This window comes from Capra hircus, chromosome 25 (genome assembly GCF_001704415.2).
Source record: "Capra hircus breed San Clemente chromosome 25, ASM170441v1, whole genome shotgun sequence".
Taxonomy (NCBI): Eukaryota; Metazoa; Chordata; class Mammalia; order Artiodactyla; family Bovidae; genus Capra; species Capra hircus.
This window is the reverse complement of record NC_030832.1, coordinates 36,591,373-36,618,403: the sequence shown is the minus strand read 5'-3', so window position 1 is coordinate 36,618,403 and position 27,031 is coordinate 36,591,373. Positions and strand designations below refer to the sequence as shown.

The 27,031-nt window shown below is 63.3% G+C and overlaps 1 protein-coding gene across 1 annotated transcript; it reads left to right on the top strand.

Moving 5' to 3' along the window:
• LOC102171503 (mucin-3B) lies at positions 1,127-26,189 on the top strand. The gene is given in 24 exon segments (XM_018039998.1): positions 1,127-1,187; positions 3,658-4,248; positions 5,974-6,167; positions 6,821-6,946; positions 7,076-7,263; positions 7,976-8,259; positions 8,587-8,672; positions 9,562-9,966; positions 11,255-11,361; positions 11,363-11,417; positions 12,162-12,265; positions 14,119-14,240; positions 14,799-15,076; positions 19,976-21,935; positions 22,037-22,138; positions 23,073-23,188; positions 23,304-23,362; positions 23,986-24,134; positions 24,525-24,590; positions 24,948-25,110; positions 25,280-25,459; positions 25,542-25,630; positions 25,927-25,979; positions 26,148-26,189. Coding segments are annotated over 24 exon segments (5,580 nt in total).

The window sequence follows — 27,031 nt, the reverse complement described above, 5'->3', positions numbered from 1 at the left end:
CAGTTTCTACTGGAAGTGCAATAAACTGGATGGCAATAAACACTCTCATGAATGCCTCCTTAAAGTGCTTCTTGAACACAGAGATGGAAAGTTGGAATTACTGGGTCCTTGAACGTGCATTTAAAATTTTAATGGATGCCACCAAATTGCCTTTTTAAAGCAGCCCAACCCACTTATACTTCTGCCAGCCAGGTAAAAGTGTTTATTCTTCCCACTTTGCCCAACACTGGATAGAATCAAAGTTCCTAGTACTTGCTAATCTGCTAGGTCAAAAGTAGTCGTTTTATTTGATTGTTTCCACTAGCCATTTGTGTTTCCTTTTCTGAGACCTGGACCAAGTCCTCAGATAATAAAATGACTTCTGATGAATTCTGCACTGTTCCCCGGCTCTAGCAGTGGGGTCATGGCCCCGAGTCATGCTAAGGGCAAGATGGAGAGGGGGAAGAGTGAGGGGCAGAAGGAGTGAAGAAGAACACATGTTCCTCTCCCCCGAGAGCAAAGAAAGTGAAAAGTTAAAGTGAAGTCACTCAGTCGTGTCTGACTCTGTGACCCCATGGACTGTAGTCTACCAGGTTCCTCCATCCATGGGATTTTCCAGGCAAGTGGGTTGCCATTTCCTTTTCCAGGGGATCTTCCTGACCCAGGGATTGAACCCAGGTCTCCCGCACTGCAGGCAGACACTTTACCATCTAAACCAATGGGAGTGAAACTAAGGAGAGGCCCCAGACGCCAGAGTCCAAGGTCTTGGCCAAGTGAGTTCTCTGTCCAGTTTTGCTAGTTCTTGGTGGAGGGCAGGGGAAGGGTAAGGAAGTGAAGTGTCCTAGGAACTGCTCTGAGTGGGCCAGGCATCCTGGGGTTGGGCCACCAGCAGCTCTTCCCTGCTGACACCCCCTGGGCTTGTCTTATCTTCTAGGTAGTCCACCCTCCCTGCAGCGACATCAGATCCAGGGAGGAGGGGGGAAAGGGGGAAGGCGGAGCCCTGCAAAAGTGAAGCTATGTTCAGCCCCCACGCCCAGCAGGGCAGATAACTTCATCTGGTGCTGCTGTGCACACGTGTGGCCTCCCCGCTGCAGTCCCCTGTGCTGACGCTGGCCCTGCTCCCAGCCTCTGTGGCGCCTCCGGACCCATGCAGCTGTTCAGGGTGCTGCGTCTCCTCTGGATGCTCAGGGCCTTCCTGGGGTCCACAGGTGAGGAGGCGCGGTGGGGGAGGGCTGCAGAGACCATCCTGATGTCCCAGAACAGAGTGTGTGTGTGTTTGGGGGGACTCTGAGGTTTAAGGAGCCTGAGGAGGGGTCCCTCAGAGCTCTCTGTGCGGCCAGAACCAAGGTGGGGAGGGGAGGGAAGCTGGGTCCCAGGGGTGCTGCTCTCCCCCGGGACCGAGCAGGTTTGCAGGAGTCTGCGTGCGTCAGCTGGATGGGATAACCTCTTTCTGGAAGAGTGCTCTTCCCACTTGGACTCAGTTTTCGGAGCCCCCTTCGCCCTGTTGCTCCTGCTCCCCCAGCTCTGATGCTTCCTGCAGCCTGGATTCTCTCCCTTTGTGCGTGCCTGCTCAGTCGCTTCAGTGTTGTCTGCCTCTTGGCAACGCCATGGACTGTAGCCCATCGGGCTTCTCTGTCCATGGGATTTCCCAGGCAAGAATACTGGAGTGGGTTGCCATTTCCCTCTCCAGGGGATCTTCCCAATGCAGGGATCGAACCCACGCCTCCTGCATCTCCTGCATTGCAGGCAGATTCTTTACCACTGAGTCCCCGGGGAAGCCCCATTCCTCCCTTTACTTCCATCCATTCAGCCCTCCTGAGGGACCTGCATCTGCCCTGGGAACCCCTCCTTTCTCTGGGGCATCTCCACTTTTGGTCACGGTGGCCCCTCCTCCAGCTCTGCCCCTAACTCTCCCACCCCGACCCAGCCCACGTTTCTGGACACAGCTGTCCTTGGCAGGGTGGTGGGGGGAGATCCTGATGGCTCCCAAGATGTGCTGAGTCTAGTTGAGGACACTAACCCAGAGAGGGCAGGAGGTCTGGGTGTTTCCTTATCGCAACCGCTGTGTCTGTCGGTCACCCTCAGCGTCATGAGATCTTTGAGCCTCACTCTGGTAAGAGTGGTAACCTGTAAAATGGGGTTGAGGATACTGTATCTGTAGAGAGAAGGGCTCATGTTTGTAGACTAGTTAATCAAGATAGAATAGGTAATAGAAAATACATCTTTTTGGTACCTTTTTAAAAAGAATATTATTTGGTTGCGCCGTGTCTTAGTTTCAGCTTGAGGGGTCTAGTTCCCTGACCAGGGATCAAACCCAGACCCCCTGCACTGGGACCGTGGAGCCTTAGTCACTGGACCACTGGGGAAGTCTCAAAAACATGACTATGTTTGTTATTAACACTCACAGCTACACATTAAGGTCTCCCAGGACTCACGTCTGCCTGCCGAGGTGTTTCTTTCTGGAAGTTTCCTTTTCTGTCCTATCTCTCAGCCTGTGTGTGGTCCTCTCTCCTTGCCCCTCAAACTCAGTGAAGTCTGAGCTTCAGTCTCCATCTTCCCCTTTGGTGTTCTCTTGGCAACTTTCCGCTCGCCCTGGAAACCCTGTCTCCCAGAGTCCATGATGGGTCCCCATCCTCAGCCCAGGTTTGGCTGGGTTCTCTGTCTCTCTCTCCAAAGCAGAGAGTCAGCCCAGACAGCAGTGGGTCACAGGGAGAGGGGCAGAGGTGGGTCAGAGGGTGGGGCACGGAGCCAGAAGGGACGAGGACTCTGGGCAGCAGGAGAAGGTGGGAGGAGGGAGCAGAGTAAGGGGAACGTGGGTGTGTGAGGAGGAAGGAATGGAAGAGGAGCTGGGAGGAGGTAGGACCTTTGCTGAGCCTGCGTGCTCAGCACCACCATTCCAGGACCATTAGGTCAGTACTCAGACAAGATGGCCACGGAATCAAGGGTGTCTCCACTGAAACTTCCCATGGGGAGGCTGCCCTGGGGAGCAGACAGATGTTTTGGCCCTCATTTATTTATTATTATTTTAGAACATATTTGTGTATTTGGCTCCATCCGGTCTTAGTTGCGGCAAATGCGATCTTTAGTTGCGGCACATGGGATGTTCAGTTGCGCCACATGCGATCTTTAGTTGCGGCACATGTGATCTTTCAGTTGCGCCACATGGGATCTTCAGTTGCGGCACATGGGATCTTTAGTTGCGGCACATGGGATGTTCAGTTGCGCCACATGCGATCTTTAGTTGCGGCACATGGGATCTTTAGTTGCGGCACATGGGATGTTCAGTTGCGCCACATGCGATCTTTAGTTGCGGCACATGTGATCTTTCAGTTGCGCCACATGGGATCTTCAGTTGCGCCACATGTGATCTTTAGTTGCGTCTTGCGAACGTTTAAGTTGTGGCACGTGGGATCTAGTTCCCCAACCAGGGATCAAACCTGGTTCCCGTGCACTGGGAGCCTAGAGCCTTAGCTACTGAATCACCAGGGAAGTCCCCAGATGTTGGCCTTTAGAACCTGGAATGACCCCGGCCCCAAAGTGCTCTGCTGGGGGAATAACTGGTGGCACTTCCTACCTTCTGTGACACGTACCTGGAACCTGGGGAAGTGAGTAACCTATGTGGTGTTAAGGTGACAGGCCGACCCACCACTGAGGTCCTCTGTTCTACCGCCAATACAGGAACTTCAGCCACGGCCACATCCACCTCTAATGAGCTCTGGCGCGCTGCTCTGAGGAATCCCACACACTCCAAAGGCACAGCAAAGTGGCCACTGAACAGCCCCCAAACTTCTCCCATTCCTGATGCGAGGGAAAACATACCCAAGACTGTCAGCACCTCCCCCCACTCGAAATCCCTGTCTGAAACAGTGCTCAAATCACCCATCAGTTCCAACCCCCCAACAAGCCCCACGTCCAAGTTTGTCTTCAAGGTTGAAACCAGCCCCCCTACCATGATCGTCTATAAGGGCTCGACAGAGTGCGTCAATCCGACGAGCCTCATAATCACCACCACTTACCCCACCACCACCTGTGTGAGCCAGACCCAGGTGTCCTTCCCCAGCTCTCACACCATCACCCCTGGGACAGAGACACCACGGACAACCATCAGCAGTACTTTTCCCGTGTCAACGACCAAGAGAGTCACCTCCGCCATGACCCGTCCCCCCCCAGTCACCATTGCAGGGAAAACTCCCACAACCACGGCCCCACCCTCCTCCTTTGTCCCAACTATAAACACAACCCCAGATACTCTGATCTCCTCTATGACTGGTACCACTAAAAGGACTATCCCAGCCGCTGCAAGTGTCCACACAACTGCGTCTCCTACCCCAACAGTCGTGCCTACCTCTGCTACTACCCCTTCTCTGACTACTAGGAACACCTTGATAACAACAGACAAAAGCTTCTCACCCAGCACCCATGCTATGAGCACTACTTCACTTCCAGACACTCTCAGTACATTTAGAACATCCACAGCCACCATGCGTGCTCCAGCCTCAGCTGGTTTACTGACAACACCTACAACACCAGTTGCATCAACTGCCACTGAAGCAACCACTGGAATAGGTACACCAAACACAACTCCTGTGAACACAACGGGCTCTGTGAAAACGACATTCATTCCAAGGACTGACCTTCCCACAGAAACTCTCACTGGCTCAGTTACTTCAGTTTCTCCAGTCATGTCCTCAACCAGTCCTGCCACATTCACCACATCCAAATCCCGCCCGGTGCCGGCCAGCACGGATACACACATGACATCCGCTAGCAAGGGACCACCCTCCTCCACCGGAGCCACAACAGAAATAGGCGGGGCAAGGGACCCAGCATCTCATGCTTCTTCCACCAGGAACACCACATTTCCTACTACCACTGATGTTTCTACAGAATCTGCAACGACAGAGATTACTTCTGCGGCCCCAGTCGTCACACCATTACATACTCTCACAAATACAGTCATTTATCCAACTACTTCTACTTCAGTGACCACCAATACCTTGACATCACCCATCAGTAAGCCTCAGTCTCCATCTGCTTCAACCACAGAGCAGGCCTCCACTTCAACCAGAGACAGGAGGCCTTTCTTAACTCTGACTACCAGATTCCCTAATACCCACACCATTGCTGTCCTTTCAACTCACAAGAGCAATTCCACTGGATCCGCAACAGAAATCACCATTCCCACAGACACTGCAGAGCGTGCCACCTCAACCACAGCCACAATGCCCACTTCTTCCACGACAAAAACAAGTGAGAGTTTGAAAACATACACGTTAACCACACTCACGCTGACCACACCACCGAGTACTCTAGGCAACATATTTAAAACTGGTTGCAAAACACAAAGCACAGAAATATCTGCAATAACCTCAGTTTTCCCTAACTCTAGATGGACACAGAGAACCACAAAAATAATCCTATATTCTGGTAGTATGGGTGAAAATACCATATTACCAACAACCACTAAACCCAAAACAAGGCAAAGCACTAAGTCAATGAAAACAAAGAATGACAATGATTCCAAAATTATGCTATCCAGATTATTGAAAGCACAGCAAAATAATACTGATTTTTCCAACACCAGCTACCATATTCAAAAAATATTAGGAAAAATGAACACAAATAATATTAGACCTACAATGACATGGAGAACTGCACATACTATCAGGACAAAAACTACGCCTATAAATCCAAGAAATCCAGTAAGAATGAAAAGGTCTCTTTCGGAAAAAAATCACAAAACAACAACAAATAAAACAATGACCACCAACAAAGCAAAAGAAGGCACAAAAACAGATAACAAAATATCAGTGACGAATGAAAGGAAAAGTTCAGAGACTAGCTTCAGGACACATAAGAGGGACAGTGACCAATTCACGATATTGGAAAAAGACAAAAACAAAGTACATTATGTACTCAACAAATTCTTTCCCCATTCAGGAAAATGGCAGAATTACACACATACACCTCCATGGATTCTGTCCACTGTGTTAGCCTCACACACGACTGGGGCGGCTAGCACCCTCCGGGTGACCACACCCATGCCCACAGCACCGCCCAGCGCTCCGGTCCTCACCTCGTCCACCATCTACTCCAGCGGGAGCACCCTCACTTCCGCCTTCACCTCACCCCTCCCGGCCTCCGCCCCGCTGCACACATCCACGACTCTCCCTCCCTCCTCGGTCAGGACGCGAGCCCCCAGCTCCACGCCCGCCACCAGCGAGGCCACATCCACCGGGCCCGCGGCTCCATCCACCACCGCCACCTCCGCCGTGGACCTCGGCTCCACACGCGCTCTGGCCAGCCCCCTCAGACACACCCACCCCCACCCCCACCCCCAAGGCCACGGCCACGGCCACGCCCGCGGCCGCCGCCACCCCCACCCGCATCATCTCCTCCGGCCCCACCACCCACCGCACACACAGCACCTTCCCTGTCCAGGCAACCTCGGCCAGCACGCCGGCCGCCACCTCCATCTTCACCACTCCCCCGCAGCACGGCGACTCCCTTCGGCTCCGGCACCATCCCCGCCACATCGCTAGGCGCCTCCTCCCCGGCCTCCGGCAGTACCAGGGCCAGTACCACTCCGGCCGAGGCGGCCAGCCCACCTGCCCCGAGCACCAGTGGGCCGCCCCCGCACCCCACCACCACGGCGACTCCTCCCAGTCACGCCTCTAGCCAGCCTGTCGCCACGGAGGTGCCCTCTCCGCCGTCCGTCACATCCTCCGCCACGCCCAGCAGCACACTCTATGCTCCCGCGTCCACACCTCCACTCCCGTGGCCACCAACAGCCCGACCTCGTCCACGGGGGTGCCTCGCTCCCCTCCACCTGCCCCCACAGGCCATTGACCCGCCTCCGCCTCCACCGCCGAACACCAACCCTCTGCCCACCGACATGACCACACTCCCACCACCACACCACTGGCCGGCCCTCGCCTCCCGCCAGCACGCCCACCGGGTCCAGCACGCAGGTCGCCACTCCCAGGGACACCGCAGCCCCGGCCACCTCCCTCACGGCCACTCTGCCCTCTGCCGCCGCGGCACACCACCACCGGGGCGGCTAGCACCCTCCGGGTGACCACACCCATGCCCACAGCCACCGCCCAGCGCTCCGGTCCTCACCTCGTCCACCATCTACTCCAGCGGGAGCACCCTCACTTCCGCCTTCACCTCACCCCTCCCGGCCTCCGCCCCGCTGCAAACATCCACGACTCTCCCTCCCTCCTCGGTCAGGACGCGAGCCCCCAGCTCCACGCCCGCCACCACCGAGGCCACATCCACCGGGCCCGCGGCTCCATCCCACCACCGCACCTCCGCCGTGGACCTCGGCTCCACACGCGCTCTGGCCAGCCCCTCAGACACACCCACCCCCACCCCACCCCCACGGCCACGGCCACGGCCACCGCCCGCGGCCGCCGCCACCCCCACCACCGGCATCATCTCCTCCGGCCCCACCACCCACCGCACACACAGCACCTTCCCGGTCCAGGCAACCTTGGCCAGCACGCCGGCCGCCACCTCCATCTTCACCACTCCCCGCAGCACGGCGACTCCCTTCGGCTCCGGCACCATCCCCGCCACATCGCTAGGCGCCTCCTCCCCGGCCTCCGGCAGTACCAGGGCCAGTACCACTCCGGCCGAGGCGGCCAGCCCCACCTGCCCCGAGCACCAGTGGGCCGCCCCCGCACCCCACCACCACGGCGACTCCTCCCAGTCACGCCTCTAGCCAGCCTGTCGCCACGGAGGTGCCCTCTCCGCCGTCCGTCACATCCTCCGCCACGCCAGCAGCACACTCTATGCTCCCCGCGTCCACCACCTCCACTCCCCGTGGCCACCAACAGCCCGACCTCGTCCACGGCGGGTGCCTCGCTCCCCTCCACCTGCCCCCAGCACAGAGCCCGCCTCCGCCTCCACCCCCGAACACCAGCCCTCTGCCCACCGACATGACCACACTCCCCACCACCCACACCACTGCCGGCCCCTCGCCTCCCGCCAGCACGCCCACCGTGTCCAGCACGCAGGTCGCCACTCCCAGGGACACCGCAGCCCCGGCCACCTCCCTCACGGCCACTCTGCCCTCTGCCGCCGCGGCACACACCACCGGGGCGGCTAGCACCCTCCGGGTGACCACACCCATGCCCACAGCACCGCCCAGCGCTCCAGTCCTCACCTCGTCCACCATCTACTCCAGCGGGAGCACCCTCACTTCCGCCTTCACCTCACCCCTCCCCGGCCTCCGCCTCCCGCTGCAACACATCCACGACTCTCCCTCCCTCCTCGGTCAGGACGCGAGCCCCCAGCTCCACGCCCCGCCACCAGCGAGGCCACATCCACCGGGCCCGCCGGCTCCATCCACCACCGCCACCTCCGCCGTGGACCTCGGCTCCACACGCCGCTCTGGCCAGCCCCTCAGACACACCCACCCCCACCCCCCTACCCGCCACGGCCACGGCCACGGCCACGCCCTGCGGCCGCCGCCATCCCCCACCACCCGGCATCATCTCCTCCCGGCCCCACCACCCCACCGCACACACAGCACCTTCCCTGGTCCAGGCAACCTCTGGCCAGCACGCCGGCCGCCACCTCCATCTTCACCACTCCCCGCAGCACGGCGACTCCCCTTCGGCTCCGGCACCATCCCCGCCACATCGCTAGGCGCTCCTCTCCCCGGCCTCCGGCAGTACCAGGGCCCAGTACCACTCCGGCCGAGGCGGCCAGCCCACCTGCCCCGAGCACCAGTGGGCCGCCCCCCGCACCCCACCACCACGGCGACTCCTCCCAGTCACGCCTCTAGCCAGCCTGTCGCCACGGAGGTGCCCTCTCCGCCTGTCCGTCACATCCTCCGCCACGCCCAGCAGCACACTCTATGCTCCGCGTCCACCACCTCCACTCCCGTGGCCACCAACAGCCCGACCTCGTCCACGGGGGTGCCTCGCTCCCCTCCACCTGCCCCCAGCACAGAGCCCGCCTCCGCCTCCACCCCGAACACCAGCCCTCTGCCCACCGACATGACCACACTCCCCACCACCCACACCACTGCCGGCCCCTCGCCTCCCGCCAGCACGCCCACCGGGTCCAGCACGCAGGGTCGCCACTTCCCAGGGGACACCGCAGCCCCGGCCACCTCCCTCACGGGCCACTCTGCCCTCTGCCGCCGCGGCACACACCACCGGGGGCGGCTAGCACCCCTCCGGGTGACCACACCCCATGCCCACAGCACCGCCCCAGCGCTCCAGGTCCTCACCTCGTCCACCATCTACTCCAGCGGAGCACCCTCACTTCCGCCTTCACCTCACCCCTCCCGGCCTCCGCCCCGCTGCACACATCCACGACTCTCCCCTCCCTCCTCGGTCAGGACGCGAGCCCCCAGCTCCACGCCCGCCACCAGCGAGGCCACATCCACCGGGCCCGCGGCTCCATCCACCACCGCCACCTCCGCCGTGGACCTCCGGCTCCACACGCGCTCTGGCCAGCCCCTCAGACACACCCACCCCCACCCCCCCGCCACGGCCACGGCCACCGGCCACGCCCGCGGCCGCCGCCACCCCCACCACCGGCATCATCTCCTCCGGCCCCCACCACCCACCGCACACACAGCACCTTCCCTGTCCAGGCAACCTCGGCCAGCACGCCGGCCGCCACCTCCATCTTCACCACTCCCCGCAGCACGGCGACTCCCTTCGGCTCCGGCACCATCCCCGCCACATCGCTAGGCGCCTCCTCCCCGGCCTCCGGCAGTACCAGGGCCAGTACCACTCCGGCCGAGGCGGCCAGCCCCACCTGCCCCGAGCACCAGTGGGGCCGCCCCCGCACCCCACCACCACGGCGACTCCTCCCAGTCACGCCTCTAGCCAGCCTGTCGCCACGGAGGTGCCCTCTCCGCCGTCCGTCACATCCTCCGCCACGCCCAGCAGCACACTCTATGCTCCCGCGTCCACCACCTCCACTCCCGTGGCCACCAACAGCCCGACCTCGTCCACGGGGGTGCCTCGCTCCCCTCCACCTGCCCCCAGCACAGAGCCCGCCTCCGCCTCCACCCCGAACACCAGCCCTCTGCCCACCGACAATGACCACACTCCCCACCACCCACACCACTGCCGGCCCCTCGCCTCCCGCCAGCACGCCCACCGGTCCAGCACGCAGGTCGCCACTCCCAGGGACACCGCAGCCCCCGGCCACCTCCCTCACGGCCACTCTGCCCTCTGCCGCCGCGGCACACACCACCGGGGCGGCTAGCACCCTCCGGGTGACCACACCCATGCCCACAGCACCGCCCAGCGCTCCGGTCCTCACCTCGTCCCACCATCTACTCCAGCGGGAGCACCTCACTTCCGCCTTCACCTCACCCCTCCCGGCCTCCGCCCCGCTGCACACATCACGACTCTCCCTCCCTCCTCGGTCAGGACGCGAGCCCCCAGCTCCACGCCCGCCACCAGCCGAGGCCACATCCACCGGGCCCGCGGCTCCATCCACCACCGCCACCTCCGCCGTGGACCTCGGCTCCACACGCGCTCTGGCCAGCCCCTCAGACACACCCACCCCCACCCCCACGGCCACGGCCACGGCCACGGCCCCGCCCGCGGCCGCCGCCCACCCCCACCACCGGCATCATCTCCTCCGGCCCCACACCCACCGCACACACAGCACCTTCCCTGTCCAGGCAACCTCGGCCAGCACGCCGGCCGCCACCTCCATCTTCACCACTCCCCGCAGCACGGCGACTCCCTTCGGCTCCGGCACCATCCCCGCCACATCGCTAGGCGCCTCCTCCCCGGCCTCCGGCAGTACCAGGGCCAGTACCACTCCGGCCGAGGCGGCCAGCCCACCTGCCCGAGCACCCAGTGGGCCGCCCCCGCACCCCACCACCACGGCGACTCCTCCCAGTCACGCCTTCTAGCCAGCCTGTCGCCACGGAGGTGCCTCTCCCGCGTCCGTCACATCCTCCGCCACGCCCAGCAGCACACTCTATGCTCCGCGTCCACCACCTCCACTCCCGTGGCCACCAACAGCCCGACCTCGTCACGGCGGTGCCTCGCTCCCCTCCACCTGCCCCCAGCACAGAGCCCGCCTCCGCCTCCACCCCGAACACCAGCCCTCTGTCCCACCGACATGACCACACTCCCCACCACCCACACACTGCCGGCCCCTCGCCTCCCGCCAGCACGCCCACCGGGTCCAGCACGCAGGTCGCCACTCCCAGGACACCGCAGCCCGGCCACCTCCCTCACGGCCACTCTGCCTCTGCCGCCGCGGCACACACCACCGGGGCGGCTAGCACCCTCGGGTGACCACACCCATGCCCACAGCACCGCCCAGCGCTCCGGTCCTCACCTCGTCCACCATCTACTCCAGCGGGAGCACCCTCACTTCCGCCTTCACCTCACCCTCCGGCCTCCGCCCCGCTGCACACATCCACGACTCTCCCTCCCTCCTCGGTCAGGACGCGAGCCCCCAGCTCCACGCCGCCACCAGCGAGGCCACATCCACCGGGCCCGCGCTCCATCCACCACCGCCACCTCCGCCGTGGACCTCGGCTCCACACGCGCTCTGGCCAGCCCTCAGACACACCACCCCCACCCCAGGGCCACGGCCACGGCCACGGCCCCGCGGCCGCCGCCACCCCCACCACCGGCATCATCTCTCCGGCCCCACCACCCACCGCACACACAGCACCTTCCCTGTCCAGGCAACCTCGGCCAGCACGCCGGCCGCCACCTCCATCTTCACCACTCCCCGCAGCACGGCGACTCCCTTCGGCTCCGGCACCATCCCCGCCACATCGCTAGGCGCCTCCTCCCGGCCTCCGGCAGTACCAGGGCCAGTACCACTCCGGCCGAGGCGCCAGCCCACCTGCCCCGAGCACCAGTGGGCGCCCCCGCACCCCACCACCACGGCGACTCCTCCCAGTCACGCCTCTAGCCAGCCTGTCGCCACGGAGGTGCCCTCTCCGCCGTCCGTCACATCCTCCGCCACGCCCAGCAGCACACTCTATGCTCCCGCGTCCACACCTCCACTCCCGTGGCCACCAACAGCCCGACCTCGTCCACGGGGTGCCTCGCTCCCCTCCACCTGCCCCAGCACAGAGCCCGCCTCCGCCTCCACCCGAACACCAGCCCTCTGCCCACCGACATGACCACACTCCCCACCACCCACACCACTGCCGGCCCCTCGCCTCCCGCCAGCACGCCCACCGGGTCCAGCACGCAGGTCGCCACTCCCAGGACACCGCAGCCCGGCACCTCCCTCACGGCCACTCGCCCTCTGCCGCCGCGGCACACACCACCGGGTGCGGCTAGCACCCTCGGGTGACCACACCCATGCCCACAGCACCGCCCAGCGCTCCGCGTCCTCACTCGTCCACCATCTACTCCAGCGGAGCACTCCTCACTTCCGCCTTCACCTCACCCCTCCGGCCTCCGCCCCGCTGCACACATCCACGACTCTCCCTCCCTCCTCGGTCAGGACGCGAGCCCCCAGCTCCACGCCCGCCACCAGCGAGGCCACATCCACCGGCCCGCGGCTCCATCCACCACCGCCACCTCCGCCGTGGACCTCGGCTCCACACGCGCTCTGGCCAGCCCCTCAGACACACCACCCCCACCCCCACGGCCACGGCCACGGCCACGGCCGCCGGCCGCGCCACCCCCACCACCGGCATCATCTCCTCCGGCCCCACCACCCACCGCACACACAGCACCTTCCCTGTCCAGGCAACCTCGGCCAGCACGCCGGCCGCCACCTCCATCTTCACCACTCCCCGCAGCACGGCGACTCCCTTCGGCTCCGGCACCATCCCCGCCACATCGCTACTCCTCCCCGGCCTCCGGCAGTACCAGGGCCAGTACCACTCCGGCCGAGGCGGCCAGCCCACCTGCCCCGAGCACCAGTGGGCCGCCCCCGCACCCCACCACCACGGCGACTCCTCCCAGTCACGCCTCTAGCCAGCCTGTCGCCACGGAGGTGCCCTCTCCGCCGTCCGTCACATCCTCCGCCACGCCCAGCAGCACACTCTATGCTCCCGCGTCCACCACCTCCACTCCCGTGGCCACCAACAGCCCGACCTCGTCCACGGGGGTGCCTCGCTCCCCTCCACCTGCCCCCAGCACAGAGCCCGCCTCCGCCTCCACCCCGAACACCAGCCCTCTGCCCACCGACATGACCACACTCCCACCACCCACACCACTGCCGGCCCCTCGCCTCCCGCCAGCACGCCCACCGGGTCCAGCACGCAGGTCGCCACTCCCAGGGACACCGCAGCCCCGGCCACCTCCCTCACGGCCACTCTGCCCTCTGCCGCCGCGGCACACACCACCGGGGCGGCTAGCACCCTCCGGGTGACCACACCCATGCCCACAGCACCGCCCAGCGCTCCGGTCCTCACCTCGTCCACCATCTACTCCAGCGGGAGCACCCTCACTTCCGCCTTCACCTCACCCCTCCCGGCCTCCGCCCCGCTGCACACATCCACGACTCTCCCTCCCTCCTCGGTCAGGACGCGAGCCCCCAGCTCCACGCCCGCCACCAGCGAGGCCACATCCACCGGGCCCGCGGCTCCATCCACCACCGCCACCTCCGCCGTGGACCTCGGCTCCACACGCGCTCTGGCCAGCCCCTCAGACACACCCACCCCACCCCCACGGCCACGGCCACGGCCACGCGGCCGCCGCCACCCCACCACCGGCATCATCTCCTCCGGCCCCCACCACCCACCGCACACACAGCACCTTCCCTGTCCAGGCAACCTCGGCCAGCACGCCGGCCGCCACCTCCATCTTCACCACTCCCCGCAGCACGGCGACTCCCTTCGGCTCCGGCACCATCCCCGCCACATCGCTAGGCGCCTCCTCCCCGGCCTCCGGCAGTACCAGGGCCAGTACCACTCCGGCCGAGGCGGCCAGCCCACCTGCCCCGAGCACCAGTGGGCCGCCCCGCACCCCACCACCACGGCGACTCCTCCCAGTCACGCCTCTAGCCAGCCTGTCGCCACGGAGGTGCCCTCTCCGCCGTCCGTCACATCCTCCGCCACGCCCAGCAGCACACTCTATGCTCCCGCGTCCACCACCTCCACTCCCGTGGCCACCAACAGCCCGACCTCGTCCACGGGGGTGCCTCGCTCCCCTCCACCTGCCCCCAGCACAGAGCCCGCCTCCGCCTCCACCCCGAACACCAGCCCTCTGCCACCGACATGACCACACTCCCCACCACCACACCACTGCCGGCCCTCGCCTCCCGCCAGCACGCCCACCGGGTCCAGCACGCAGGTCGCCACTCCCAGGGACACCGCAGCCCCGGCCACCTCCCTCACGGCCACTCTGCCCTCTGCCGCCGCGGCACACACCACCGGGGCGGCTAGCACCCTCCGGGTGACCACACCCATGCCCACAGCACCGCCCAGCGCTCCGTCCTCACCTCGTCCACCATCTACTCCAGCGGGAGCACCCTCACTTCCGCCTTCACCTCACCCCTCCCGGCCTCCGCCCCGCTGCACACATCCACGACTCTCCCTCCTCCTCGGTCAGGACGCGAGCCCCCAGCTCCACGCCCGCCACCAGCGAGGCCACATCCACCGGGCCCGCGGCTCCATCCACCACCGCACCTCCGCCGTGGACCTCGCTCACAACGCCGCTCTGGCCAGCCCCTCAGACACACCCACCCCACCCCACCCACGGCCACGGCCACGCCGCCCGGCGGCCGCCGCCCCCCCCACCACCGGCATCATCTCCTCCGGCCCACCACCCACCGCACACACAGCACCTTCCCTGTCCAGGCAACCTCGGCCAGCACGCGGCCGCCACCTCCATCTTCACCACTCCCCGCAGCACGGCGACTCCCTTCGGTCCGGCACCATCCCCGCCACATCGCTAGGCGCCTCCTCCCGGCCTCCGGCAGTACCAGGGCCAGTACCACTCCGGCCGGGGCGGCCAGCCCACTGCCCGAGCACCAGTGGGCCGCCCCGCACCCCACCACCACGCGACTCCTCCCCAGTCACGCCTCTAGCCAGCCTGTCGCCACGGAGGTGCCCTCTCCGCCGTCCGTCACATCCTCCGCCACGCCCAGCAGCACACTCTATGCTCCCGCGTCCACCACCTCCACTCCCGTGGCCACCAACAGCCGACCTCGTCACGGGGGTGCCTCGCTCCCCTCCACCTGCCCCCAGCACAGAGCCCGCCTCCGCCTCCACCCCGAACACCAGCCCTCTGCCCCCACGACATGACCACACCCATGCCCACAGCACCCCAGCCGCTCCGCGTCCTCACCTCTGGTCCACCATCTACTCCAGCCGGAGCACCCTCACTTCCGCCTTCACCTCACCCCTCCCGGCCTCCGCCCCGCTGCCCACACATCCACGACTCTCCCTCCCTCCTCGTCAGGACGCGAGCCCCAGCTCCACGCCCGCCACCAGCGAGGCCACATCCACCGGGCCCGCGCGTCCATCCACCACCGCCAACCTCCGCCGTGGACCTCGGCTCTCACACGCGCTCTGGCCAGCCCTCAGACACACCCACCTCCCACCCCACCCACGGCCACGGCCACGGCCACGCCCGCGGCCGCCGCCACCCCCACCACCGGCATCATCTCCTCCGCGCCCACCACCCACCGCCACACACAGCACCTTCCCTGTCCAGGCAACCTCGGCCAGCACGCCCTTCCCCGCACCCCACCACCACGGCGACTCCTCCCAGTCACGCCTCTAGCCAGCCTGTCGCCACGGAGGTGCCCTCTCCGCCGTCCGTCACATCCTCCGCCACGCCCAGCAGCACACTCTATGCTCCCGCGTCCACCACCTCCACTCCCGTGGCCACCAACAGCCCGACCTCGTCCACGGGGGTGCCTCGCTCCCTCCACCTGCCCCCAGCACAGAGCCCGCCTCCGCTCCACCCCGAACACCAGCCCTCTGCCCACCGACATGACCACACTCCCCACCACCCACACCACTGCCGGCCCCTCGCCTCCCGCCAGCACGCCCACCGGGTCCAGCACGCAGGTCGCCACTCCAGGGACACCGCAGCCCCGGCCACCTCCCTCACGGCCACTCTGCCCTCTGCCGCCGCGGCACACACCACCGGGGCGGCTAGCACCCTCCGGGTGACCACACCCATGCCACAGCACCGCCCAGCGCTCCGGTCCTCACCTCGTCCACCATCTACTCCAGCGGGAGCACCCTCACTTCCGCCTTCACCTCACCCCTCCCGGCCTCCGCCCGCTGCACACATCCACGACTCTCCCTCCCTCCTCGGTCAGGACGCGAGCCCCCAGCTCCACGCCCGCCACCAGCGAGGCCACATCCACCGGGCCCGCGGCTCCATCCACCACCGCCACCTCCGCCGTGGACCTCGGCTCCACACGCGCTCTGGCCAGCCCCTCAGACACACCCACCCCCACCCACGGCCACGGCCACGCCCGCGGCCGCCGCCACCCCACCACCGGCATCATCTCCTCCGGCCCCACCACCCACCGCACACACAGCACCTTCCCTGTCCAGGCAACCTCGGCCAGCACGCCGGCCGCCACCTCCATCTTCACCACTCCCCGCAGCACGGCGACTCCCTTCGGCTCCGGCACCATCCCCGCCACATCGCTAGGCGCCTCCTCCCCGGCCTCCGGCAGTACCAGGGCCAGTACCACTCCGGCCGAGGCGGCCAGCCCACCTGCCCCGAGCACCAGTGGGCCGCCCCCGCACCCCACCACCACGGCGACTCCTCCCAGTCACGCCTCTAGCCAGCCTGTCGCCACGGAGGTGCCCTCTCCGCCGTCCGTCACATCCTCCGCCACGCCCAGCAGCACACTCTATGCTCCCGCGTCCACCACCTCCACTCCCGTGGCCACCAACAGCCCGACCTCGTCCACGGGGGTGCCTCGCTCCCCTCCACCTGCCCCCAGCACAGAGCCCGCCTCCGCCTCCACCCCGAACACCAGCCCTCTGCCCACCGACATGACCACACTCCCCACCACCCACACCACTGCCGGCCCCTCGCCTCCCGCCAGCACGCCCACCGGGTCCAGCACGCAGGTCGCCACTCCCAGGGACACCGCAGCCCCGGCCACCTCCCTCACGGCCACTCTGCCCTCTGCCGCCGCGGCACACACCACCGGGGCGGCTAGCACCCTCCGGGTGACCACACCCATGCCCACAGCACCGCCCAGCGCTCCGGTCCTCACCTCGTCCACCATCTACTCCAGCGGGAGCACCCTCACTTCCGCCTTCACCTCACCCCTCCCGGCCTCCGCCCCGCTGCACACATCCACGACTCTCCCTCCCTCCTCGGTCAGGACGCGAGCCCCAGCTCCACGCCCGCCACCAGCGAGGCCACATCCACCGGGCCCGCGGCTCCATCCACCACCGCCACCTCCGCCGTGGACCTCGGCTCCACACGCGCTCTGGCCAGCCCCTCAGACACACCCACCCCCACCCCCACGGCCACGGCCACGCCCGCGGCCGCCGCCACCCCCACCACCGGCATCATCTCCTCCGGCCCCACCACCCACCGCACACACAGCACCTTCCCTGTCCAGGCAACCTCGGCCAGCACGCCGGCCGCCACCTCCATCTTCACCACTCCCCGCAGCACGGCGACTCCCTTCGGCTCCGGCACCATCCCCGCCACATCGCTAGGCGCCTCCTCCCCGGCCTCCGGCAGTACCAGGGCCAGTACCACTCCGGCCGAGGCGGCCAGCCCACCTGCCCCGAGCACCAGTGGCCGCCCCCGCACCCACCACCACGGCGACTCCTCCCAGTCACGCCTCTAGCCAGCCTGTCGCCACGGAGGTGCCCTCTCCGCCGTCCGTCACATCCTCCGCCACGCCCAGCAGCACACTCTATGCTCCCGCGTCCACCACCTCCACTCCCGTGGCCACCAACAGCCCGACCTCGTCCACGGGGGTGCCTCGCTCCCCTCCACCTGCCCCCAGCACAGAGCCCGCCTCCGCCTCCACCCCGAACACCAGCCCTCTGCCCACCGACATGACCACACTCCCACCACCCACACCACTGCCGGCCCCTCGCCTCCCGCCAGCACGCCCACTGGGTCCAGCACGCAGGTCGCCCACTCCCAGGGACACCGCAGCCCCGGCCACCTCCCTCACGGCCACTCTGCCCTCTGCCGCCGCGGCACACACCACCGGGGCGGCTAGCACCCTCCGGGTGACCACACCCATGCCCACAGCACCGCCCAGCGCTCCGGTCCTCACCTCGTCCACCATCTACTCCCAGCGGAGCACCCTCACTTCCGCCTTCACCTCACCCCTCCCGGCCTCCGCCCCGCTGCACACATCCACGACTCTCCCTCCCTCCTCGGTCAGGACGCGAGCCCCCAGCTCCACGCCGCCACCAGCGAGGCCACATCCACCGGGCCAGCGGCTCCATCCACCACCGCCACCTCCGCCGTGGACCTCGGCTCCACACGCGCTCTGGCCAGCCCCTCAGACACACCCACCCCCACCCCCACGGCCACGGCCACGGCCACGGCCACGCCCCCGCGGCCGCCGCCACCCCACCACCGGTATCATCTCCTCCGGCCCCACCACCCACCGCACACACAGCACCTTCCCTGTCCAGGCAACCTCGGCCAGCACGCCGGCCGCCACCTCCATCTTCACCACTCCCCGCAGCACGGCGACTCCCTTCGGCTCCGGCACCATCCCCGCCACATCGCTAGGCGCCTCCTCCCCGGCCTCCGGCAGTACCAGGGCCAGTACCACTCCGGCCGAGGCGGCCAGCCCACCTGCCCCGAGCACCAGTGGGCCGCCCCGCACCCCACCACCACGGCGACTCCTCCCAGTCACGCCTCTAGCCAGCCTGTCGCCCACGGAGGTGCCCTCTCCGCCGTCCCGTCACATCCTCCGCCACGCCCAGCAGCACACTCTATGCTCCCGCGTCCACCACCTCCACTCCCGTGGCCACCAACAGCCCGACCTCGTCCACTGGGGGTGCCTCGCTCCCCTCCACCTGCCCCCAGCACAGAGCCCGCCTCCGCCTCCACCCCGAACACCAGCCCTCTGCCCACCGACATGACCACACTCCCCACCACCCACACCACTGCCGGCCCCTCGCCTCCCGCCAGCACGCCCACCGGGTCCAGCACGCAGGTCGCCACTCCCAGGGACACCGCAGCCCCGGCCACCTCCCTCACGGCCACTCTGCCCTCTGCCGCCGCGGCACACACCACCGGGGCGGCTAGCACCCTCCGGGTGACCACACCCATGCCCACAGCACCGCCCAGCGCTCCGGTCCTCACCTCGTCCACCATCTACTCCAGCGGGAGCACCCTCACTTCCGCCTTCACCTCACCCCTCCCGGCCTCCGCCCCCGCTGCACACATCCACGACTCTCCCTCCCTCCTCGGTCAGGACGCGAGCCCCCAGCTCCACGCCCGCCACCAGCGAGGCCACATCCACCGGGCCCGCGGCTCCATCCACCACCGCCACCTCCGCCGTGGACCTCGGCTCCACACGCGCTCTGGCCAGCCCCTCAGACACACCCACCCCCACCCCCACGGCCACGGCCACGCCCGCGGCCGCCGCCACCCCCACCACCGGCATCATCTCCTCCGGCCCCACCACCCACCGCACACACAGCACCTTCCCTGTCCAGGCAACCTCGGCCAGCACGCCGGCCGCCACCTCCATCTTCACCACTCCCCGCAGCACGGCGACTCCCTTCGGCTCCGGCACCATCCCCGCCACATCGCTAGGCGCCTCCTCCCCGGCCTCCGGCAGTACCAGGGCCAGTACCACTCCGGCCGAGGCGGCCAGCCCACCTGCCCCGAGCACCAGTGGGCCGCCCCCGCACCCCACCACCACGGCGACTCCTCCCAGTCACGCCTCTAGCCAGCCTGTCGCCACGGAGGTGCCCTCTCCGCCGTCCGTCACATCCTCCGCCACGCCCAGCAGCACACTCTATGCTCCCGCGTCCACCACCTCCACTCCCGTGGCCACCAACAGCCCGACCTCGTCCACGGGGGTGCCTCGCTCCCCTCCACCTGCCCCCAGCACAGAGCCCGCCTCCGCCTCCACCCCGAACACCAGCCCTCTGCCCACCGACATGACCCCTAGCTCCAGTATTGTGCAGACATCCATTAATGTGCCTGCATCCTCTGACAGTGCAGAGGTGTCTACCCTGTTCCCATCCACCACCCAGTCCACATTCATGGATTCTGCTGGTTCCTCCACCTCCATGACCGACCTCAGCTTCACACTTTCCCTGTCTGGCACGTCCCCCCCCACCACAGGTAATATCCCATCTTTCCCCACTACCCATAATACAGGACCAACCTCTAATATCATGTCACCCTGGGCCACTAGTCCTAGTGAGACATCTTTGTCCCCTAACATCCAAAGTACAGCAACTCCCTTCCTCTCTACCAGCATTCCACGTCCATCTTTAGGTCCTTCTCTCATGCCTAGCAGCCTTGCCTGGCCCACTCAGGCAGAGAGCATCAGCTTAGATGCAATTAGCATGTCTAGTTCAATGCAGGAAATGGCTGAAACCACTTTGGCACCCATCACTACTGATCTATACCTGTATCAGTCCAGCGCCTTGGGACTGTCCTCCACTGCAGCTACTACACAAACAGCCAAGACGAGGGACACAGCCCTGCTTGCTTCATCTGCTTTGAGAACCACAGCTACTCCTGTCAGTACTGTTTCTGTAGAGTCTCTGACAACAGATATTACTTCCATTTCTCCCATCACATCCTCAGCCACTCAAACAAGTACGGTCCATTTTCAGACATCTCCAGTCTCTACGCCAGTGACCAGTGGTACCTTGACAGCACCCAGTTCGCCTGTATCATTTCCATCTTTCCCAACCAGAGAACCAGTACCCACTGAAACCACAGCCCCCACCCCTCTGTTCACCCTACCCATGATCCCTGTCGCCCAGTCCACGTCCACCCCTCCATCTCCGACGGGGACATTTACCACAACCAGGACTGAGGTCACCACTCCCACGCATACGTCTCCCCCTGCCACCCTGATCACAGCATCCTCTCGCACTCCCTCAACCCCAGAAGCTGCCAAGACTGGGACCACACAGATGGCAACAGCACCCGCCTCCATAACAGCTCTCAGTACTTCAGGCGTCTCTCCCTCTTCAGCTTTCCCTATACTGATTACTTCTACTAATGCAATAAGTACCCCTTTCGGTACCATCATCTCGTCTTCAATACCTGCAATAATGTCGTCTTCCACTATCCCAAGTTCAGAGGTCTCTAAGACAAGTAGTTCTTTTTCTACCTCCTCTCATATGTCCAGTGCAGAAAACACAGGCCCTTCCTCTGTCACTGCTTTTCCCACCTTTTCATCGACTGAAACGACAAAAACTTCTTCCACCATGACTTCCCTAATGACATCTCCTACCCAGATGACCGCCATGCTGACTCTGTCTTCCCCCAGCCCGTGTCCAGAGTCCATATCAGTTACAATAGTGTCTGCCTCTCCCACGACACCATGTATCGAAGTGGGTCCAAATGCTGAAGTTACCTCGATGCGCACTGTCCCGTTATCAGTTTTCACCTCTACTACTGAGATGGTCACCTCTCCCAATCCCACAACCACGACAACTCTGTTCCCTGATAAACTGGGCGCTTCTCCTCCCATGCTGGACACTAACCCCTCCAACAAGACTGCTGCTCCCAGTTCTATCAACATTGGAAGAATTCCCATCAACACGGTTTTCCCGAGCACACGAAGGCCTAATAGTGGGACCTGGATCAACTCCAACTTTGTAAATACTCGGCCTGTGCCTGGCTTCATTACCTTCCCACGCATCGTGAAACGTAGAAGGAGATCTTCATCTTCCGTGATGACTATACGCAAGTTGACACCTCAAAGCCTACCGATCACCAGAGTTCCACGGATACCATTGCACACCAGGACTCTCTCTACGCATACATCTCGCAGGACAACTTTGACCACGACTCAGATGGCCACACAGTCTAGGTTTATCAGCAGCCCAGGTTGGATCTCTTGCCTCTTTCTTAGCCCTTCTCATTCCCCTACTGAATTCCATGACCATGGTCAGTCCTGGCCTGAACTTCCCTTTTCACTCGCTACCCAGGCATTTGTGACAATGGTGGCACCTGGACGCAAGGCCACTGCTTCTGTCCCCGAACTTTCTATGGCTCCCACTGCGAGTTGGCTGCCAGAGAGATATATCTGGGTGAGTTGCTTTTTGCACTTTCTCTTGGGAGGTGTCACTTTAATGAGACCAACCCTTTTGCCAGATCTCTTTATCCCTGTTTTCTCCCTCATGCTCTCTTCTACCCCATACCATACCTATCCTCCCCTCTTACCTCCAGGAGGTCACTGGGGCCACTCTCTTTCCTAGGACTTCCTCCCAGTCTGTGTTGCTAATTTCTGTTGTATCAAATTACCACAAACTCAGCAGATGAACCATGCAAATTTATTACTGTAGAATTTTGTAGATTAGAAGTCCAACCTGAGTCTTGCAGGGCTAAAATCAAGGTATTGGCTAGGGCTGGGTTCTTTCTGGTAGCCCTAGGGGAGAATCCATTTCTTTGCCCTTTCCACATTCTCCAGCCTCCTACATTTCTTCCTCAAGGCCCCCTGGCTACATCTTTGATGCCAGCCACATTGCATGTCTGTTCCTTTTTTCCATACTTAACATCCTCTGAGTGGTTCTCATTTCTTCTGAGTCCCTCTTCTCCTGCTAAGGATTCTTGTGATTACACTAGGCTCAATCAGATATTCCACGTTAATTTTCCCATATTAAAGCCAGCTGATTAGTACCCTTAATTCCTTCTGCCACTTTAGCTCCTCCTTGTCATGTAGCATAACATATTCCCAGGTTCTGGGGATTATACATAGACATCTTTGGGGCCACTATTCTTCTTCCCACTGGGGCAGACTAGAGAGAGACTACAGAACTGACTGTGGGACATCCCAACTTCCAGTATTTCTCACATCTCAGGACAACACATCCCAGAAATCCTACCTTCTCCCTTCTGCTATTCAGTCATTCCTCAGGGAACATGGAGAGGGGCAGTGGGAGCAGCTTCTGGGTTAAGGTGGTGGTGGTGACATCAGAGAGGAACAGACATTGAAGTGACCAGAGCAGGGCATGTTGTGTACAGATATGGTGGACAGTGAAGTGGGCATGGAGGTGTCTGTCAACCAGGAGTTTTCCGCGGACCTCAAGGACAACAGTTCTAAGGTCTACAGGGATTTCGTGAACACATTCCGGGATCAGGTGAGGAGGAAGTAGGGGGGAATTCAAAACTCAAATGACCTTGGAGTGGAGCTTGGGCCCGGGGGTGTCCTCTGGTTGGAGGTTCAGATGTGAGCCGGGATCCTTTGTATTTCAGATAAAGAAGATTTACCAAAACGTACAGGGATTCAAGGAGGTGCAGATCCTTTCTCTGAGGTAGGACCCCTTTCTGGGGCTGTGGAGGCAGTGTCAAGTGTGTGTGGTGGTGGGTGGGGAGCACAAAGAAGGGCCAAAGAAGCCATCCCTTGCTTTCGGAATCATTCAATGTCTTAAACAGAGGGATGGACGGAGGAAGCAAAAAAACTACTCCATGAAGGGTGTTTGGGGATCACTTTCAGGATTCATTCCTCTGTAGGAGGGATGTCTCCCCTCTCCCTGAAGCAGCTGGATACAGAATGATTGGGATCTATGGGGAGGTGGTGCCTGAGGCCCGGTGCCTGGTGTCGGGACCATGGCTGGTCTCTCTGGTTGGCAACTGGTCTAGTGGACGGGTCAGCAAGAGGGAGGCAGAGAGCCCAGAAGGGCCTGGTTTGATTACGGCTTGAGGGAACACAAAGAGAATGTCAATCATTCCTTGTTCTGCCTACCCAGGCTGCCCAAGGCAGAAGCTAGTAGCCCCTTCTGGACATAATCAGTCTGGAATCCCATCTCATTGCCTCTGCCCCTTCCTGCCAACACTCGCATAGCTGTGGCTGGTCTGGAAATGCCCTTCTACAGTTGTATGGTGGCTTGGGCCTGGGCACCTTTTAAGGCTCTCTGCACCCCACCCCCGCCCCCAGGAATGGCAGCATCGTGGTGGAATATCTAGTCCTGCTGGAGTTACCCTTCAGCCTCCAGCTGGAGGAGGAGTATGAGAAAGTGAAGGTGGCCTTGAAGGAGGAGCTCCAGAATGTCAGCCAGGATGGGAACAGCTGCCAGAATGACCAGGGTGAACAGAGGCTGGGGGCCTGGGGCTGGAGGGAGGGGTCAGGGTCACAGCCACCATCCCAGCCTGCTCCAATACACACAGGGGCCTACAGGGGGAGGGGGCAGGTGTCAGCCCTGTGGTACCTCAGGCAAGACAGGAGAAGAGAGACAGGTCCACAGAAAGCCGGGTCAAGGGTGAGCCTAAGGAAGGGTTGTCAGAGCCTAGGAGCTGCGGGAGAGAGAGCTGCTCAAGGTCTCCCGGGTGGCTGAGGACCCCTGGCTATTCAGGGGACATGAGGGAGGCCCAAGGAGCCTTCCTTCATGGCCCATCCAAACCTCCCCCGTACTGACAGAGCGCTCTCTGTCCCTTCCTGTGCCTCCCCCGATTCCACCCGTGCCTGTGGCCCCCCAGTCCTGTGTTTCAAGCCTGACTCCATCAAGGTGAACAACAACACCAGGACAGAGCTGTCTCCTGAAGGTGAGAGGTGGGGCAAAGGGCTGAGTGGCCCCAGGTGGCCGGGACCCCTCCCACAAGGGACATCTGTCCATTGAAATTCCCAGGGAGGAGGGCAGACTTTTTGGGGAGGCAAGTGGTACCGACCTGGCAGGGCTGCCTCTCAGGTCCATGTTAGTAGCTTCCATGTGGGGAAGGATCACCAGAAAAGGTGAGGAGAGGGTGAGGAGCCTCCCTGCACTCATCTAATTCCACGGTCTACCCGCTGACATGCCACCTGCGGAAATGGAGTCCTCTATCCATTTTGAGAATTACCATAGCCAGTCCCCAGAGTAGAATGGTTGAGGTCTTTACGTCTGCAATCCCCTACCTACCCCCCAGCCATCTGTCGCCGCGCTGCTGCCGAAGGTTTTGAGGATTTCTACTTCCCTTTCCTGGAGAAGAACCAGCTCCGCTGTGTCACCAAATGCACAGCGGGTGTGGAAGGCGCCATTGACTGCCATCAGGGCCAATGCGTTCTGCAGAGGAGTGGTCCTTCTTGCCGGTGAGGCCCCGCCCACAGCCCACTGGGACAATCATCAGGCCCCTCCGGTCCCGCCCACTCATCTCCTGGTGGAGCCCCGCCCACCTGCCAGGACCTGGGTTGTCTATGGGTACTAATTGTCCTGGCTCGGGAGGTGGAGAGGGTGTTGACCTGGAACCCCCTCCTCCAGCTGCTTCTCCACGGACACGCACTGGTTCTTGGGCCCGCGCTGCGAGGTGGCCATCTCCTGGAAGGCGCTGGCCGGGGGCCTGGCGGGAGCCGGGGCCCTGCTTCTGCTGCTGCTGGTAGTGGCGCTGAACGTGTTCGTCGTGCGCTCCCGAGGAGGGATAGGCAAGGCCGAGGCAGGTGAGTGAGCTGGGGGTGGATGGGTGAGGGGAAAGGCTTCCCGGACCAGGTTACCCTGCTCTGACAACACGGTGGCCTTCTGGCAGGTCCAGGGACGATAGGAAGTTGTTCGAGACCTGGGATGAGAGTGCAAAACTGGCTTTTTCTAACTTTGCCTTCCAGCAGGACAGAAGAGGTGAGTCTTGTCTCCTGGAGAAGGTCGGGGCTGGAGGGTGCTTCCCTGGGAACCATTTTCGGTCTGGGCAGACCAGAGGACTTTTCTTGTCCAAGACAGGCGTCTAGCTCCTGCCCTAGAGTTTGCTTCGCTGCTTCCATGCCCCACTCTAAGACCCAGGTCCTCCACAGGCCCTCCCTGCAGGGCAGGCCCAGGGGCCCAGGAACACCCTGAGGCCCTGCCTTCCTCACTTTCCTTCCCTCCCCCTTTTACTCTCCACCTCTTCCTCTTCTTCCCTGTTCTCTTTTCTTTCTCAGTTAAAGATAAAAATTTCTCTGTGGCCTTGGACACTGTGGACACCAATGCCAGGGTGCGGGGTCAGGGATGGATCGATGGTAAGGAGCTGTCACAGTCCAGCTCTCGCTGGCCTCCCTCCCAGGGCAGGGGGCTGGCTGGGACAGGAGGCAGTGACCTCCTAGCCAGGCCCCTGCAGTGTGGTTCCGTGTTCTCACTCCCCGTCTTGTGAATTCTGTGGCAGGTGCATATTCACAGACCTGAGGTGGTCTCGTCCTCACCGTGAGCCCCACTGCCCTCTCCACCTGCCCGGACAGCAGAGAGAACCATCTGCACTGCTTTTGGAGAGATGGGTGCGGGCTCGTGTGGCTCAGTCTCCTGGTTTCCTGGGGCATAACGGACCTCCGCCTACCCTCATCCTTCCCCCATCTTGGGTGAAACGCACCTGGAGACCCAGTTCAAATCCACGTTCTTCCACTGTGGGACACTGGGCAAGTCAGTAACTTCTCTGAACTTCGGTTTTGTCACCTGTAAAATGCAAGTGGCCCGCTGCTCCTGATACCTCCTGTTGGTTATAGTGAAACCAGATGTCTTGGGTCCGACCTCTGTCCTGATGCACCTTCCTGTGTCAGCCTTCCTGCTCATATGGCTTCACTCACATCCCCAGTCCCCATGTCCTTCCCCGAGGCTCAGGCCTCTGCCTCTCCTTTTCCTGTGTGCATCCCTACTGCCAGCCAGGTCCTCCCCACCCCCCCCGCCCCCCCCCCCGCCCCCCTCCCCCGTACCTGTAAGCAGCCTGCAGCCTGTCCCAGCCTCCTCCCCTCTCCTTCCCTAACTCCCTGCTGCGCCCCTCCACCACTTCTTAACCCTCTCCCCTCTGAACCCACTTCTTCTTAAGTCCCTCCTCCCCCACACTCCCGCCCTGTGTCTCCCTGTTTCCATTCTTTCCCCTTCCTCATCTTTTTACCCTCAACCCTCAATCCCCCTGCCCCCCACATCTGCATGCCCCCCTCCTAAATCCTCCCATCTCCCCACCCTCCCTCCCTAAGTAGGTACAGATGCCCTCTGCATCTTAGGACCCCCAACTGGGGTTCCCTAGACCAGGTCCCCCATTCTGAGTCCCCATCC